The sequence below is a fragment of the Passer domesticus genome, chromosome W, assembly GCF_036417665.1.
Source record: "Passer domesticus isolate bPasDom1 chromosome W, bPasDom1.hap1, whole genome shotgun sequence".
In the NCBI taxonomy this organism is placed as follows: Eukaryota; Metazoa; Chordata; class Aves; order Passeriformes; family Passeridae; genus Passer; species Passer domesticus.
Window position 1 is genome coordinate 17,546,547 of NC_087511.1, and position 16,796 is coordinate 17,563,342.

Below are 16,796 nucleotides of genomic sequence, written 5' to 3' on the forward strand. Positions count from 1 at the left end.
CAGAACGAGAGAGATTTATATTCACTAATCCTAGAAATCCTATCTTCTAACATCTTTTCTTTTTCTAAAGGTAACCTTTCAAAAACTAACCTGAAAAAATTTATAAAGTGGATTCTCTGCCACTTCCCAGACACTAATACACAGACTATTACCTTAGACTCCTTTTGGGATACAATTGGGACCACGATATATAAGTTTCAAACTAACCAAGACTTTTCTGTAACCCGGTTTTTACCTATATTTCACGCTATCACTAAAGCTGTAGAAAAAACTAACAAAAAGATAGTAACTTCAGGGCTAACTTCTGTTGGACACGGGAAGTTCTTATCTGACTTAACAGAAGCGCCTCTTTCAAATGCTAATCGAGGAGATAACACCCCCTCCACCCTGGAAATCAGTAGTCCGCTGGGTCCTAGCGTCCTGCGGTCTGTGCCGCACCCCCCCGACCCCAGGGCGCCCACGGCCCCTGCCCAACCCCTCCTCCCCCCCGCCTTCCCCTTGGGAGCCACACCCTGCGCGCCTCCTTGCTCTGTGTTATCTCCGAGAGCATCTGCGCCAGTTCCCGCCGGGACCGACCCAAACCCCACCCCTCCCCCTGCTCCCCCCGACCCTGCTGGGGCCCCCCCCACCCCCTTTGCCGTCCCTCCTGTCCCTGCCGTGCCCGCCCCCACTCCCTCCCCCACCCTCGCCCCCCCCGCTACCATCGCGTCTTTCCCTGCCGCCGGAATCATGCCCGCTCGCGTATCCGCCCCAGACCCAAGCCTCCCTGTATCCCCGGCACCCTCCTCCAGTCCCGCCGCCTCCTCCATCCAGCACACCCCCTGCCCCCATACCCACACTCCGCAGCCCCCGGTCGGGACCCCCCAGACTTCCTTCAGTTCTGCTCCCCCTCCCCACACCCCCCAGTCCTGTGCATGCTGTATCACGCATTGTATGGCCACCCCAGCCCTGCTGCCTCCCTGTAGCCACGTTCTGCCATGTGCTGCCTTATACCCTGTCCAGCCACATGCCCCTCTGCCAAATGCTGCTCCAGCCTGCCATAAGAAACATAAGGCAAGGCCTGATAGCTCTCACTTCTCGTCATCTGATGACAGCAGTGACAGCGATTCTGATTTGGACATAGAGTATGTTGATCCATGGGCTATAATAAAAATGGAAGCCACACAGGCAGGGGACTGGCAATTAGCTCAGAGAATTACTGCCTTTCCAGTAGATTATAAGAAGGGAAAAAGAGGAGGTGCTACTACTAGAAAGACATGGGAACCTATTACAAATAAAGAACTTGTGCAGTTAAGAAATACAGCCAAAGAACATGGTAGAAGTTCACATATTTTTAGAAATTTCCTAGAAGCTACGTTCTCAGCACATGTTTTGGTACCCCACGATATTAAAAATATTGCCCAGTGCCTCCTTTCTCCCGCTGAGTACATGCTTTGGGAAAGGCATTGGAAAAAGCAATTAAAAACATTATCAGATAACTATGCTGCAGACGCTGATAAGTCAAACTTTACACTCGAACAGCTGGCTGGTGAAGGGGATTTGCAGAAACCCTCTGACCAAGCTGATAATTTACCTAAGGCAACATTACAAGACGTGGCTATAGCAGCAAAAACCTCCTTACTCCTTACCCCTGATGACTCTACTCCTACCCAATACTTTTCTACTATTAAACAAGGAATAGATGAAAGCTTTATCAAATTTGTGGATAGAATTAAGGATGCTCTGGAAAAACAGATAGAGAGCACAGAGGCAAGAAAAGAACTGTTGTGTAAGCTTGCCATGAGTAATTCAAATGAAAAATGTAAAGCAATTCTGAGAGCCTTACCCTTAGACACAGAACCTACCATAGAGCAAATGCTGGAAAGCTGCACACGCCACTTGTCCACTGAAGATACAGTGGCACAAGCAGTTACTAAGGGTATTGCAGAAGGAGTTTCTAGTGCATATGCAGTAATAGCTTCTAAAGATCAGGTCCGCTGCTACCACTGCGGAGATTTTGGACATTTTATAAAGGACTGTCCAGAGAGGTCACCTCCCAGGTACCCTCGCAATTTCCACCAAAGGCCCCAGAATCAGCAGTACTATCAGCAGCGTCCGGGAAACTTCCAGCAGAGCGTGGTGGGGCCCCACGCAAGGACACCAAATCAAAGGCCATCCAGACCCAGTCATGCACCATCCCAGGAGATTCCAGACCACATGAGGAGGACCCAACACACAGAGCAATACCAAAGGGAACGCGCCGCCAGCTGGTAACTGCACTGTCCATTGATTTTAAAAATGACAATGTTTATCGTGTTCCCACAGGCAAATGTGGGCCAAAAGGTGGTCCTTCTAACATCCTAATTATAGGTGATTCTCTCCATAGCCCAAAGGAAATATTTGTTGTTCCAGAAGTACAAACAGTGCACCCGGGACAAGAAATCTTTGTCCAGGTGTACTGCACAGACTTACCATATTTTCTTCCAAAGGGTACCCCATTCGCACAGGCCTTTCTACTCCCTAAGAATCACAGGGAACAGCTTCCTCTCAACCCCACAGCAATGTGGATACAAGTTGTGGGACCGAGTAAGCCTGTCATCGAGTGCGGTCTTACCTGCAGAGAGAAGGTCCACCTACCAGGGATGCTGGACACCGGTGCAGACGTGATCATTTCTCCAGTTGAAAGACTTTGCAAGGCTCTCTATGTCATCAACTTCCTGAACTGTACAACCTCAGAGGCTGATCCACCAATACTTCGCCACTTTGCAAATACCACCCAAGCAAAGCTCACGGAGAAACCACCTGTGCTGGTGAAGGACCCAGAAACACATAAAGTCTCTGGACCTTTCGAACTGATTACCTGGGGAAGAGGGTATGCGTGTGTTCTGCTACCATCTGGTCCAAGATGGTACCCAGGAAAAAACATAAAACCATACCTAGGCACTGCAAATACCACTTCCACAAGCAGTGACAAGAATCCTCCTGAGTCAAACACAAGACCTCCTCAAAACCAGACCAGCTCGGCCTGGAGACGAAGACGTCGCCAAACGTCCACAAGTGGAGGAGACGACTGTCCCATCACACAGCAGCAGACAAAACAGGAAGCTGAACAACATTCTTCGGCATCAAGCCCTAGGCCAGGCACAGCCTGAAAACAAAACTGTTCTCTGAATTAGATGTTATTACCCTTTTTACCCTAAAAAACCCTATTATCCCTTTTATCTACCCTTACCAAAAGCCTCTAACCTTTTACCCACTCCCCCGCCCTTAGCATATAGAAAAAACAAAAAAAAAAGTAAAAAACTAAAAATAAAAGGGGGGGTGGAAGGAACAGAGGAAAGGGACAAGAAAGGAACCCTAACCCTCCCCTCCTACCATAAAAATAACAAGTTTTGCTTATATTCCCTATCAGAAGCCCCATTCCTGCCCAAAGATGAAAAATATCTCCGTTGGTGGTGTCCTCACTGCTGCCTGGATGTTCCTCACCGTGCCGTGTGCCATCGGTTGGATCGGCCCACAGCCGAGCCATAATGTCTGGGTAACCTTAGCAAGAACATTAAAACAGGATAACATGTGCTTATCCATGGGAAGCGTTGATAACCCACTTTCCACATGTCTAGTAGGAATTCCTTTCATAGCCGATGACTGGCCCGCCTATAATTCAGAGCTTCTCCGCACCACAGGTAAGCGACCCCACCAGGTAGAAACTTGGGACGAGTGGACAAAAATACTGCCCAATGCTCTTGAGGAACCTCAAGAATTGGATCTGTTGGGGTCCTCTAAGGCCACATTCTGTGTCAAATTTTACTTTAGACGTCCAAAGAATAATTTGCCTGAAATTGACCTGAACAAAAACACATACCGAAAAGACATGTCGCCAATTAACAAAGCCTACAACCCTCACAATTGGTGTAATTACACTGCTCATATGATCTCTGTGTCCTCTCTCCATCCCAAAGTTCTACCCAAGGGAATGTTTCTCATCTGTGGTGACAGAGTATGGGCTGGGATCCCCTCACGACTCCAGGAAGGTCCCTGTACCCTAGGAAAACTTTCCACCCTTACTCCAAATATCACCTTGCTGCACAATTGGAAAAAAGAGAGCGAGTTAAAAAGCCACAAAAGGTCCTACACAGCATTTGATGAAAATTGCGATCCCAAATTATACGATTGGAACAAACCTAAAAAGATAGCGGTCTCTATATTCCTACCATGGGTAGCTGCAGCTAAGGCCCTGGGTGAAATAAATCACCTTGGGTGCTGGCTCAGTAAGCAAGCTAACGCTACTTCTGCTGCCCTGAGCGATCTCTTAAAGGAAGAAGAAACCACAAGACATGCCTCACTCCAAAATCGAGCAGCAATTGACTTCCTGCTGCTTGCCCACGGACATGGCTGCGAGGACTTCGAAGGGATGTGCTGCTTCAATCTCTCTTCACGCTCGGAATCCATCCACGCCAACATCCAGAAACTGAAGGGACTTGTGAAGGACTTAAAAGTAGAAAAGACCCCAGACTGGGTCAATGACCTCTTCGGTCAATGGGGATTAACGGGATGGGTTGCATCTTTGGTTAAGGGAATCTTGTGGATTTTTCTTGTAATTGTCATCGTGCTAGTCATGTTCTCATGCCTTGTCCATTGTTTCAAAAGAACCATAGGGAACACCTTTTTTCTAAATACAGAAAGTGGAGTTGTAGCAGGCACAAGGCCTGCACGGCCCCCTTGGCGATCAGAGGCCTGAGCTAGGAAATGCCAAAGTCAGCATGACTAAGGTTTTAGAAGCCCCTCTCTTCCGTCTTTCAGACCCTGCTATCTCCCTGCAAGCCCATAGGTCACTTTCCCCTGACCCTTACTATTGGACAGTTTTCAAAACCCCTGTAGGGTATAAAAACCCCTAACTCTGCCCGGTTCGGCAGAGGAGAGCTGTCACTGGACCCTTCGCGGAGACCCGAATAAAAGAACCCTGCGGAACCCATACAGCGCTTCTCCCTCTCTCTCTGCGTCTGCTGCGGCGGCGGTACCTAGGGCACCTGGCAAGCTGAAAGAGCTGAAATCACTAAAGAGCTGAAAGAGCTGCAAATCACTATAGCTTGCCTGGGTTGCCTGAGCCCCCCCGCTGAGCTATCCTGGCCGGCCGGCATTCCCTGCTGGGCTTCTGCCCTGAGGGTAATAGCCCGCCATACTGCCCCACCTGTTTTTAACAGCTTATGAAAATGGTGATAGAATACATACTTTCGGTTACATCTGATATTGTAACCTAAGACAGCAAGCAAGGTACCTGTGAAAAATTCCCCCTCAGAGTTGAGTGAAATACTCACTTCGGATACTTTTGCATCTCCCGACGGGCAAAGGATCAGGCCTCAAGGAGTGGAGATATCGGCCGAGGATATGTTGTGTTTCAGCGATCCTTCAAGTATAGCAAACTTGAGAGTTTGCTAGCTCTGAGAGGCGGCTTACTCAGAGAGACGTTGCTGGTTGCAGGCCCTCCGAGGTCCAGGAGAGCTCAAAGGGTCCCATTTTGGACTGTTATTTATAGGGTTGCAAGAGAGTGGGCTTTAGTGACAACAATGTTTCATCCTGGCCACAGTTTGGGTTGTCACTTTCTTTGAAAGTGTGAGAGTAGGCATGTTATGCCATTCAAGCAAGAGGAATATTTTCCAAGGCTGGTCATAAGGAAAGGCTAACCACATCCTCAGCTGCATCAAAAGAGGTGTGGCCAGCAGGTAGATAGAGGTGATTTTCCCCCTCTACTCTGCCCTTGGAAGACTAGCTGGAGTACTGGGTCCAGCTCCAGAGTCCTCAGCACAAGACATGGACCTGCTAGAATGGGTCCAGAAGAGGGCCATGAAGGTCATCAGAAGGATGGACAAACTAAGAGAGTTTGGTTTTTTTGGCCTGGAGAAGAGAAGGCTCTGGGAACAGCTCATTGTGGCCTTGCAGTATTTAAAAGGAGTGACTTTTTACATGGGCAGATAGTGAGAGGATAAGTGGGAATGGTTTTAAAGAAGAGAGGCATTGGAACAGGTTGCCCAGAGAAGTTCTGAATGTCCCATCCCTGGAAGTGTTCAAGGACAAGTTAGATGGGGCTTGGTACAACTTGGTGTAGAGGAAGGTGTCCCTGCCAATGGCAGGGGGTTGAACAAGATGATCTTTGAGGTCCCAAACCATTCTATGATTATATTAATTTAATGTTCATACTCTTTAAAATGTATATTAGGGAATATTGACTGACATCCTGTGTTAGTTTTGCATGGCCTGCTTTTTGGTAGTGGGGGTGATGCCTAAAGATCTAGAAGCAACACACTTTTGAGACAATATTAGTATAGGAGGTAATATAAAAGCTGGTCTTGATTTGGAGGGCTCCAGGGGCAAATATGGAAAAAAGCCCACCCTAGAGAGGGCAAATACAGTTTTACCAGTTTAGCAAATTAGCATAACTGACAAGAATTCCCAATTAGAAGCACAGGTGATGATGTAATTGCCCCTCTTGGTTCAACCTCTTCTGGAGTTCCTCCCCTTGGTTCTAGCTGTACTTTGTTTGTGAGAACATCTCTGGGGAGGGTAGCTCATCCTTGGTTCCCAGGAAAAAGCAAGATAGGGTTGGGGCCTTTGGAATGCGTTTTGTCTTTGTCTATCAGGGTAGGAAAAGTACTGGAGTTAGCTAGGAACTATATAACGATACAGCAATAGTCTACAGAGCTACGAATATATATGAAAGAAATATAAAAGCAAAAATCATTTCAGCATCAGGGGGCCACAGAGGTGGCTTCTGTGAGAAGCTGCAAGAAGCTTACACCACATCCAGCAGAGCCAATCCCTGATGGCTCTGAGGATGTATTGGAGTGTACCAATATTACCGATGGGACCGCCCTGGTCTGTCTGGCCTAGGCTGCTGACCAAATAGCGGCACCTGTGGTCCTTCCTCCCCAGAGACACTATTCAGTTACCTGAGGTCGCAGCTGAGGCACGTGGAGACAAGTCCGGGCATGCCCCGAGCTCCAGTGCTTGCGGGCTGGAGCTTGCTGTTGAGGGGGTCACTCCTCAGGCCTTCCTGAGCTGGAGAAACCTTTAAGGTGAGGTGAAGAAATGGAGAGTTTTTAATCCAGAGTTTTTATTTTGGTGGCACAGCCTCTGAATCTTGCAACAACTCCAATGAACTCTCCAACAGAACTCCGACTGCATGGTCTGCTTGTCCTTTTACCTGGGGAGAGGGGCAGGGGAGGGGAGCCAGGGAGCACCAACCAGGTATGAGGAGAGGGGGTCTCAGGTGAGAAGGACACCTGAGTGGGCCAATGGCCCCCCAGGGGGTGGAGAGCATCCTTTGAACCTGCCAATCACTCGATGCTCCCCTTGGAATTTCTGGGTTGATAGACAATGCCCAGCAGGGGTCAAGGGTGGAGAAAGGAAAGGTGATTGACACCCCACCTGGGAAAGGAAATTTCAGGGAGAAACCAAGGGAACTGAGGCAAGCCATGACATCACACCACAGCAAGGATGGATATACCACTGGCCAAGGCTGGGCCAGTTAGAGAGTTAGTAATGCCTCTGTGATGACATATTTAAGAAGAAATCAAAACAAAGTTTGTGGCACAGTTTTAATTGTGACTAGAGAAAAATGGGGTGAAACTATGTGAGGAGAAACAACTATGCAGACACCAAAGTCACTGGAGAAGGAGAGGGGAGAGGTGCTCCAGGCACTGAAGTCAGGATTCCTCTGCAGGCCATGGTAAAGGCCATGATGATGCAGGCTGTCCCCCTGCAGCCCATGGAGGTACATGGGGATGAAGAGATCGGCCTGCAGCACATGGAGGGGCTACATGCTGGAGCAGCTGGATGCTTAGAGGAGGCTGTGATCTTGTGCAAGACCCACTGGAGAGAGGGGCCCTGCTCCCATTCTGGAGCAGCCTCTCCTTAAAGGACTGCACCTAGTGGAAGAGCGACCCACCCTGCAGCAGTTTGAGGGATACTATTACCTGCGGAATAGACTCACACTGCAGCAGTTCACAGAAAGGTGTTGCTTGTGAGATGAACTGACCATAACCCCCATTCCTTGTCTCCTTGCACCACTGGGGTAAGAGAGCTGGGAAGGAGGGACAGGTGGGGGGAAGGTGTTTTTAAGGGCTTATTTTACTTCTCACTATTCTTTGATTTTGTCAGTGTAGTAAATTCACTGTGTGTGGCAGGAGCTCTCTGGTCACAGAGAGCAACAGATAACTTTCCCAGGCATTGTGGTGGAAAAGTCTGTGAGAAGATCAGAGAAAAGAATGAGAAACAATTCTTATCTTAACTTGCTGCACCTGGTATTGTGAACATGTGTAATGTGTTACAGAGATTTGTTTACCAAAGGGTGGTGTCTTAATTAGCTAATGGTGATGGTGTTTGGACTGGAGGACCAATTAGGTCCACCTGTATCGTAACTGTCTAAAAAAAAAAAAAAAAAAGCAATGGGTTTCTTAATAAAGATTATTATTGATCAACCTTCTATAATACATGGAGTCTATGCTAATTATTACCAGTTTGGGGATGCCTTGCTACGATATCCGGTGAACCCCAAAGTGTTTACAGCCAAGACTGACGAACCAGGGATCGGGTGGACCCCAATGCTCGGTGCAGCCTGGGCTGAAGAAACAGGACTCTTATTGATACCAGACGTGTTTGTAGCCGAGGCTGAAGATGAGGGGGTCTGCTGACCCCTCACGGAAATCGGATCCGGCAACCCTTTGTGGAGTCACAGGACGGGCGGAGACGCCTCGGGACACCGCCGGGAACCCATTGAACCCCCGCTAGGACCCCGCGGCGCCCCGCGCAGCCCACTCGTGACCGGACACCTTCTGTTCCCCTGGAGAGGTAACAGTGACCTTTCCCCACAGCTTCCTGGAGATTTGTCCCTTCCAGACCGCGTTTTTGCCCTCATAGCCTAGAAGCTGGGGCAGGGAACAGATTTCCCGACTTAGCGCTGCCTGCACCTGGGGTAGGCTTGCAATAGTTGGGAAATATTGCCTTCAAAATAGGCAACCGAATTTCTATGCTAGAACACGTAACCCTTACAGTGTGGGGACATATGATCTGTCATAAAGGGCTTCCTGTGTCAGAAGACGCTTGCCTCGCCTTTCCTACCACCCCCTTGCCTTGTCTTAACAATTCCTCTGCATCCTTCCTGAAAGGAGCTATACAATCATTCTAACCAAAGAATTTTGTAGTTTTGCTTAAACTTGTAACTTTGCAGCTATTGTCTAACATTCCTGCTTAATTATTGTTTAACCATTAGTCTGCAGCAGGGAATTGCTTGAGGACAGACAGAACAAGGGACTGGGGAAATAAATGAAACAATTTAGCAGCTGTGGTCTGGTTAAAATGGCTTATACTCCCCAGAACACTAAGTCACTGAAGGACTGTTTAGATAGAGGATGTTTAACTTAAGATGAATGTCAGGGACTCACAACAATAAGAGAAGAGGCCATTAGGTCAGCACATGTGAACTGTGTAGGCATTAAACACTGCCAAGGTGGAGGGTTCAAACAAAGGACAGAGTGATGAAGAGTGTGATAAGACCCCCAAAGAAGTAAATAAACACCAGAAGGTGCTGTGGTTCTGAACAATGGACAGTAGATTGCACTCTCGCTCCATGAGAAACATAGAGGACAAAAATCCGAGAAAAACCTGATGACGTGTGGGAGTGCGAGTTTGGGGGAAGTTTGTAAGGGGCTTAAGATGTTACAGTGTATATAGATACTTGCAAAAATTGCCAGGATGGACCATCTTTTGCATTTCCTTGCTGTGCATGCTCCAACCTTGCATTGCCTTACTGACCCGTGTCTTACCCTTGCCCTTCCTACTACTCCATTGCCTTGTTTTACCTTGGTCACCTATTCCCCACCTTGACATTTCTACCCCTTTTTTCCTGGCCTGCCCTTGCCTTGTAAGCCTCTACTTTGAGTTGCATTCCCTTGCCTCATCCAGCACCTTAACCCTCCTAACCCTTTCTTCCCTGTCCTTGCTTTACCTTTGCTGTCCCACCTTTGATGTGCCTTGCCTTGCCCTTTGTCTCGGTCTACTGTATGCAGGGTGTGAAAAGTGCATATTATATGGCTCTATGCAGATATTTATTGTATGTATTATGTTGTATTGATTAGCAGTGCTATATTAACATTTTAATAGTATGGTAAATGTAGTTTTGTAGTTAAAATGTAGCTTTTGTAATTAAAATAGAAACTATGTATGTGGTATATTTTTTTAAAGAAAGGAATGAGGTACTCGCACCAAAATCTTAGGACACCTAAATCTTTCAGAGAAAGAGAATTTATTGCTCCATTATCAGAAGAAACTAACTTCTTCCCACCTCGCTCAGACATGAAGACGCCATTAGGATTAAGAGGAAGAAGTTGACGATGACCAGACAGAATCCTTTGTTTGAATGGAATTTATGCACCATGTATGAGATGCATGAATATGCAACAGGCTATTGCTTTTAAGGGTTAATCCTCTGTTAACATGTGTCCTTTTTTGGGCTTATTTTGCCCAGAAAGAGGTACCTGGACTGTCCATAACTCCTTGTTTTTATTGTCTCGTATTGTCCTAATCCAACGTGTCCAAATTTTATTACTCTAATTATATTACTATTTTAAAAACCATTTTATTACTATTAAACTGTTAAAATGTTAAAAAAAAGTGATTGGCGTTTTTCACAATTATGGTAGCAGAGGACAGTTCCTAACACCTCACTGCCGGTGCTTTAGGAGAGTCAGGGTGAGGAAGGCGCAACCTGCCCTATTAGACAGCCTTACTCTGTTTCCCCTAGTGTGACCTTATGATTGATGGACAAAAGGAGCCAATAAAACAAATAAAAGGGAAAAGATTCCCTAAAAGTGTGGTAATTGGCCCCTAAGACTAAAGTGTAGGAAGAACAAAGATCCAAGGACAAAGGAGAGGTATTTGTTTGGATGGGGCAGATAAAGGGGGGAATAAATGTGTGTGAATGAGAGGCAGCTGGTTATCCCAGACCTGCCAAGTGAGCAATGAGTCTCCCATGCTGCATTTCCATCTTTTCCCCGTGGCCAGTAAAGAGTGATAAAAAAAAGAGTGAGAGATTTCCCCCCAGTAAAGAGTGATAAAAAAAAGAGTGAGAGATTTTCCCCCCCAGGGAAACTGGGACTGGGTCTCAGGGAAGGGGTGGGACCACTTGGAGAGAGGAAGCTGAGGGTTTTTCTGGCATAATCCATTGGGGAAAAAAAATTTAAAAAAGAAAAAAGTGTGGAAGGAGCCCCTAAAAATTCTGCTGGATTGAGGGATAAGAGTGCCCGAGAGCATCCAGAATTAAAACCTGATGGGTTGAGGGATTAACATTCCAAGAGAATCCAGGGTTGAGAAAAATTCTGCCGGATTGAAGATATGCCCAAGAGCGTCCAGGGTTTGACAACACAGCTGGATTGAGGGATAAAAATGCCCAAGAGCATCTGGGGTTGGACAACACAGATGGATTGAGGGGATATCCAAGAGCACTGGGACTGGCCAGTAACACCTAAAATGGTAATAGGTGATTTGAAAGTAAAAGGAACCTTATTGTTGTCTTGTTGTGTGAGAGTGAGTCAAACACAAAACCAGCCTCAAATCCCAGGTGGGTGGGAAAGGGGGGCTGTGGAAAAAGGTGTATGTGACCTGCAAACAGGACATTATTCTCCCGGGCATGTGGGGGGGGCTGTAACTAAAGAGTGAGTGACATGCACACCAGCTTCACAGGTGAACTGGCTCCAGAGGCGACCAGAGTCAGGGCCCTTCCAGGAGGCCTGGTGATACTGAAACCTGGAGGCCAACCCCAAGGCAAGGGGGGCCACAGGGGCCCGCGATTCTCTGGCGACAGGGATCCACTTTGTGTCCTGAGGGTGTGAAAGAATGTGTGGAAGTGAATGAGAAACAAAAATGAGTGAAAGTAGATGAATGAAAGTATATGTAGGTTGTTTATTTTAAGCTTCACTTTATCTCCTTGGAGGGAAGTGTATTGTATTAAAAAGTAGTGTGAGAAAAAGGTTTTTATTTTTGTGTGTGTGTAGTCAAAAGAAAGTGGTATTTAGGTTGTTAGAGAAAAGTGAAAAACAGAGGCAGGGGGCGAATACATAAGACCTTGAAAAATGGGCCAGAAATCCAGTAAGGTGAATACAGGAAAGAAAAAAAAGAGAAAAAAAATTATCCACAAAAATACCCCAACTCTGGGAGTTATGTTAGCCAACTGGGAAAAAAACCCTTGTACAAGAAAAAAGGACAAGGTAAAGATGATACAATCCTGTATGCTCGAATGGCCCACAAAGGAAATAAGATCTGACCACGTTTATTGGCGTAGATACGGGTCTTTTTAAAAATGGATTTGTCAGGCTCTAAATGTATTTGTAAATTCAAAGGAACCGTTTAATCTAGAAGAAAGAGAATCTGCCATATGTTGGACAGGAGATTTTAGGAAAGTAAAAATCTTTAAAGTATCAGAAACCCCCGAGAAAAAACAAGAAAAGATAAAGGGGAAAGAAAAGGGAGGGGAGCAAGACGAAAAAAACAGAAAAAGACTGAGATCCTGAGATCCTTTGCAGGTCTTGCCCCCTCCGTTCGCGGCCGAGCTGCCTGTCCCGGCTCCCGGCTCGCTGCCCGAGGCAGCTCCGCCGGTCCCCGCCCACACCTCAGCCCCGGCCCCGCCGGTGTGTTTGTCTGCCCCGGTCCCGGCCGCCTGATCCACGGCCACCCGGTCCACGGCCGCAGTAACCGCCGTGCCGGGGATCCCTCCTGCCGCATGGTCTGTGACCACCGCCCCGACCACGCCAGGCGTCCCGTCGGTCCCAGCCGTCCCATCCCCGACCGCTTCCCCCACTGCCCAATCCCCGGCTGCCCTGCCCGTACCGCCTGCGCTGGGAGCCGCCGCTGCTGCTTTCCCTCTGCTGGGAGCCGCTGACTCAGCCGCCATTAGCCATGTGCAGACTGTCGGCGCTCCCGTCTGGTATCCCCCGGAAATACTCCCTCCTCTGGCGGTTGCTGCAGCAGACCCTGCCCACGCTCCGCCCTTGGAGAACCGAGCCTCGGCGGGATATCCTCCCCTCACTCCCCGTCCTGCCCTGAGTTATGTGCCCTTGGTAGCCACAGCTCCGGCTGTTCAGGGAAACTCTCTAGAGGAAGCACCTTATCGAAACACTAGGAGCTCAGTTAAAAGGCAGTCGTCTCCTTTTTTTTTTTTTTTTTCCCTCAAAACACGGGAGAAAGGCTATAGAATATAAAAAAAGGAAAATAGTTAAATGAAGGGATTGGTCTGTTTCCGCTACGAGAGGTTCCAATGGGAGGGGATGGAACGCGGTTTGAAAATGCCCCTTTGACTTCTTCTGAGGTCAGAAATTTTAAAAAAGAAATCAAAGGGATTTTGGAGGATCCCATAGGCACAGCTGAACAATTAGATCAATTTTTAGGTCCAAACATTTATACTTGGGAAGAGATGCAGTCTATAATGAAAATAACATTTTCTCAGGAAGAAAGGCAATTAATCAGAGCAGCTGGAATAAAAGCTTGGAAAAAAGGATAATCCGCAGTCCGTCCCCCCCCCCCCCCCCCCCCCCGAGAAGACAAAATGCCAACTGCACCTCCTGAGTAGGGTCAAAATAATGAGGACGGGGGGGAAACACATGAATGAATATTGTAATTTAATAATGAAGGGAATAAGAGAGGCAGCACCCCTAGGGCAAAATGCTAAAAAGGCTTTCAAGGGACAGCAGGGGGAAGAAGAAACTCCAACTGAATGGTTAGACAGACTTAGGAGAAATATGAAACAATATTCCAGGATAGACCCTGAAACTGATGTGGGAAAAGCTTTGTTAAGGATTAACTTTGTTTCTAATGCTTGGCCAGATATTAGGAAAAAATTAGAAAAAATTGAGGATTGGCATAATAGATCATTAGATGATTTATTAAAGGAAGCTCAGAAAGTTTATGTCCGGAGAGATGAAGAAAAAGCTAAACTGAAAGCAAAACTTATGGCAGCCACCATGAGAGAAAACAATTTGCAGAAAAATCAAAACCACACAGGCACTACTCGTAGATATGAAGGTCCTAGAGACAGGGGAAAGGAAAAGAATAGAACCCCAATACAAACCAAGTCTCAGGAGCATTCCAGGAATGTCTGTTTTTACTGTGGGGGTGAAGGACATTATAGGAGAAATTGTCCTAAGCAGGTAAAAGATCTGAAAATCTTCAAAGAGATGGGCACAGAGGAGGAATAGGGAAGTCATAGGCTCTATTTTTTAGGGGACAAATACTATCTGGAGCCTGTGATAACTTTAAAACAGAGGGGCAGAAAGAACCTGCCTGTTAAATATTCCAAAAGGTTATAGTGTGAGCAAAGATACTGTAAAAGTAACAGGGGTAAAAGGAGAAACTTTTACAGTTCCAGTCATTAAGGATGTGGTAATTGAGGGGGAAACTAAAATTTGGATGGGGGATGTCTTATTGGTCCCAGGGGCAGGTAGCAACTTATTGGGAAGAGACTTACAGGTGAAACTAGGAATAGGAGTTATAGCAGAAGAGGGTAAAATGACAGCTAGAGTTTTAAAATTAGGCCAAGAGGATGAAGAAAAAAATAACAAGGAAGTTTGGGCTGGGGAAGGAAGTAGGGGAGGATTAAATATTGGCCCTATAAGGGTTACAATTGAGAGAGAAGATTGTCCCATACGTGTACATCAGTACCCCATGTCTTTAGAAGGACAGGAAGGTTTGAAGCCAGTAATAGAAGGACTAATAAAGGATGGAACATTAGAACCTTGTATGTCTCCTCATAATACCCCTATTCTCCCACTAAAGAAGCCTGATGGGAGTTATAGACTAGTACAAGATTTACGGGAGGTTAACAAAAGAACTCGGACTTGCTACCCAGTGGTACCAAATCCTTACACTCTTCTAAGTAAAGTTCCACCCTAGCATCAGTGGTTTAGTGTAGTGGATCTTAAAGATGCTTTTTGGGCTTGCCCACTAGCCAAGGAGAACCGAGATATCTTTGCCTTCGAATGGGAGGATCCAAAAACTGGGAGAAAGCAGCAGTTAAGATGGACTAAATTACTACAGGGGTTCACGGAGTCTCCAAACCTATTAGGGCAAGCTTTTGAAACAATACTACAAGCTTTCCCCACTCCTCCTGGAATACAAATTATCCAATATGTGGATGATCTTTTACTATCTGGGGAAGCTGAAGTTGGAGAGGCTACTATAAAACTTTGGAATTTTCTCGAGGAAAAAGGATTAAGGGTATCAAAAGGGAAGCTGCAATTTGTAGAACCAGAGATAAAATATCTTGGACACTTGATTAGTAAGGGTAGTCAGAAGCTCAACCCAGAGAGAATTGCAGGAATTTTATCCCTTCCCTCTCCCTCTTCAAAGAGGGAAATCAGAAAACTACTTGTAATATTGGGATATTGTAGATTATAGATTGAGGGGTAGACACAGGCAGTAAAATTTTTGTATGAAAAATTGACGGAGGAAGATGATATAAAATGGACCAAGGCAGATGATGATAAATTAGGAGAACTGAAGTTAAAACTGGCCTCAATACCAGCTTTAAGATTACCCTCACTAGAAAAACCCTTTCATCTGTACATGAATGTAGAAAAGGGGGTAGCTCATGGAGTCTGGTTCAGGAGTGGGGAGGAGCAAAGACACCAGTAGCTTATTTATCAAAGATGTTGGACCCAGTGAGCCACGGCTGGCCAGTATGTATTCAAGCTATAGCAACTACTGCAATCCTGGTAGAAGAAAGTTGTAAGTTTACTTTTGGAAGTGAACTAATTGTGTGTACACCTCATGCAGTTTGAAATGTGTTAAACAAGAAGGCTGAAAAATGGTTGACTGTCCTGGCTTGTAAAGTAGGCATGTATTCTATTTTGCCATCTGTTGGGGGTTGGGCAGTTTTTCTTATCTCTTTCAAGAACAATGACACTGCCAGGAAGATAATCTCCTGCTAATGGGCTATTGAATTACTCACTGTGGCTGGTAAGATTAGTTACATCATCCCATTGAGAGATGCTCCACCCAGAGGGAGGAGCCAAGCATCCCTGCCACCATAAAACAAGCATTTCTGAGACCACAGACAGCCTTCTTCGCTGGATTTCCGAGAGGAATCAGGAACCAAGGCCCAGCTGCTCCTTCGCCGCATTTTCGGAAGGGATCTACACCCTTCTGCAGATCGCCGCTCCAGGAGGAGCAGCCACCTTTTGGCTGGACTGCTATCAGCACCCTGACTTCTCAGGGTGTCAGGTTTTTTCTCACTTTGCCAGTGGTTGTTTTGCTTGTACTAAATTACATTGTTATTTAGTTTTTTTTCTTCCTAGTAAAGAACTGTTATTCCCGTTCCCATATCTTTGCCTGAGAGCCCTTTTTAATTCTGAAGTTGTGATAATTCGGAGGGAGGGGGTTTACCTTCTCCATTTCACAGGAGGCTTTTGCCTTCCTTCACAGGCTCCTGTCTTTTCAAACCAAGACATTGACAGACTCTAGAATGTTAAAATATGAAGCAATCTTGATAGACAGTGATGACCTGACACTAGAAGTAAACAGAAGTCTAAATCCAGCTCAATTCCTATATGGAGAACCAGCAGATAACCTAATACATAATTGTGTAGAAATTATACAATACCAAACAAAAGTTCAGGAAGATCTTGAAGAGCAAGCCCTTTCAGAAGGGGAAACAATCTATGTGGATGGTTCCTCCAGATGTCTACAAGGAAAAAGACTGTCAGGATATGCAGTAGTTGATGGAAAAAACATGCAAACTTTTGAAAAAGGAAAATTACCTTCAAACTGATCAGCTC

General features: G+C 46.3%; 1 protein-coding gene across 4 annotated transcripts in view; it reads right to left on the reverse strand.

The window, feature by feature from the left end:
* Nucleotides 1-12,982, reverse strand: part of LOC135289180 (YLP motif-containing protein 1-like) — an 83,271-nt gene extending 70,289 nt beyond the window's left edge. For 3 of the 4 annotated variants that reach the window (XR_010351972.1, XM_064402617.1, XM_064402619.1), the window contains exons 1-2: nt 12,856-12,982; nt 6,924-7,042 (exon numbers count right to left, since the gene is read on the reverse strand). Coding sequence is in view for 1 of the 4 variants with exons in the window: in XM_064402619.1 (XP_064258689.1) it covers nt 6,924-6,964 (41 nt within the window). In the remaining 3 variants the exon portion in view is untranslated. The remainder of the gene's footprint in view (nt 1-6,923; nt 7,043-12,855) is intronic. The other variant, XM_064402618.1, reaches the window with a different exon arrangement.
* Between the last annotated feature and the right edge of the window lie 3,814 nt (nt 12,983-16,796).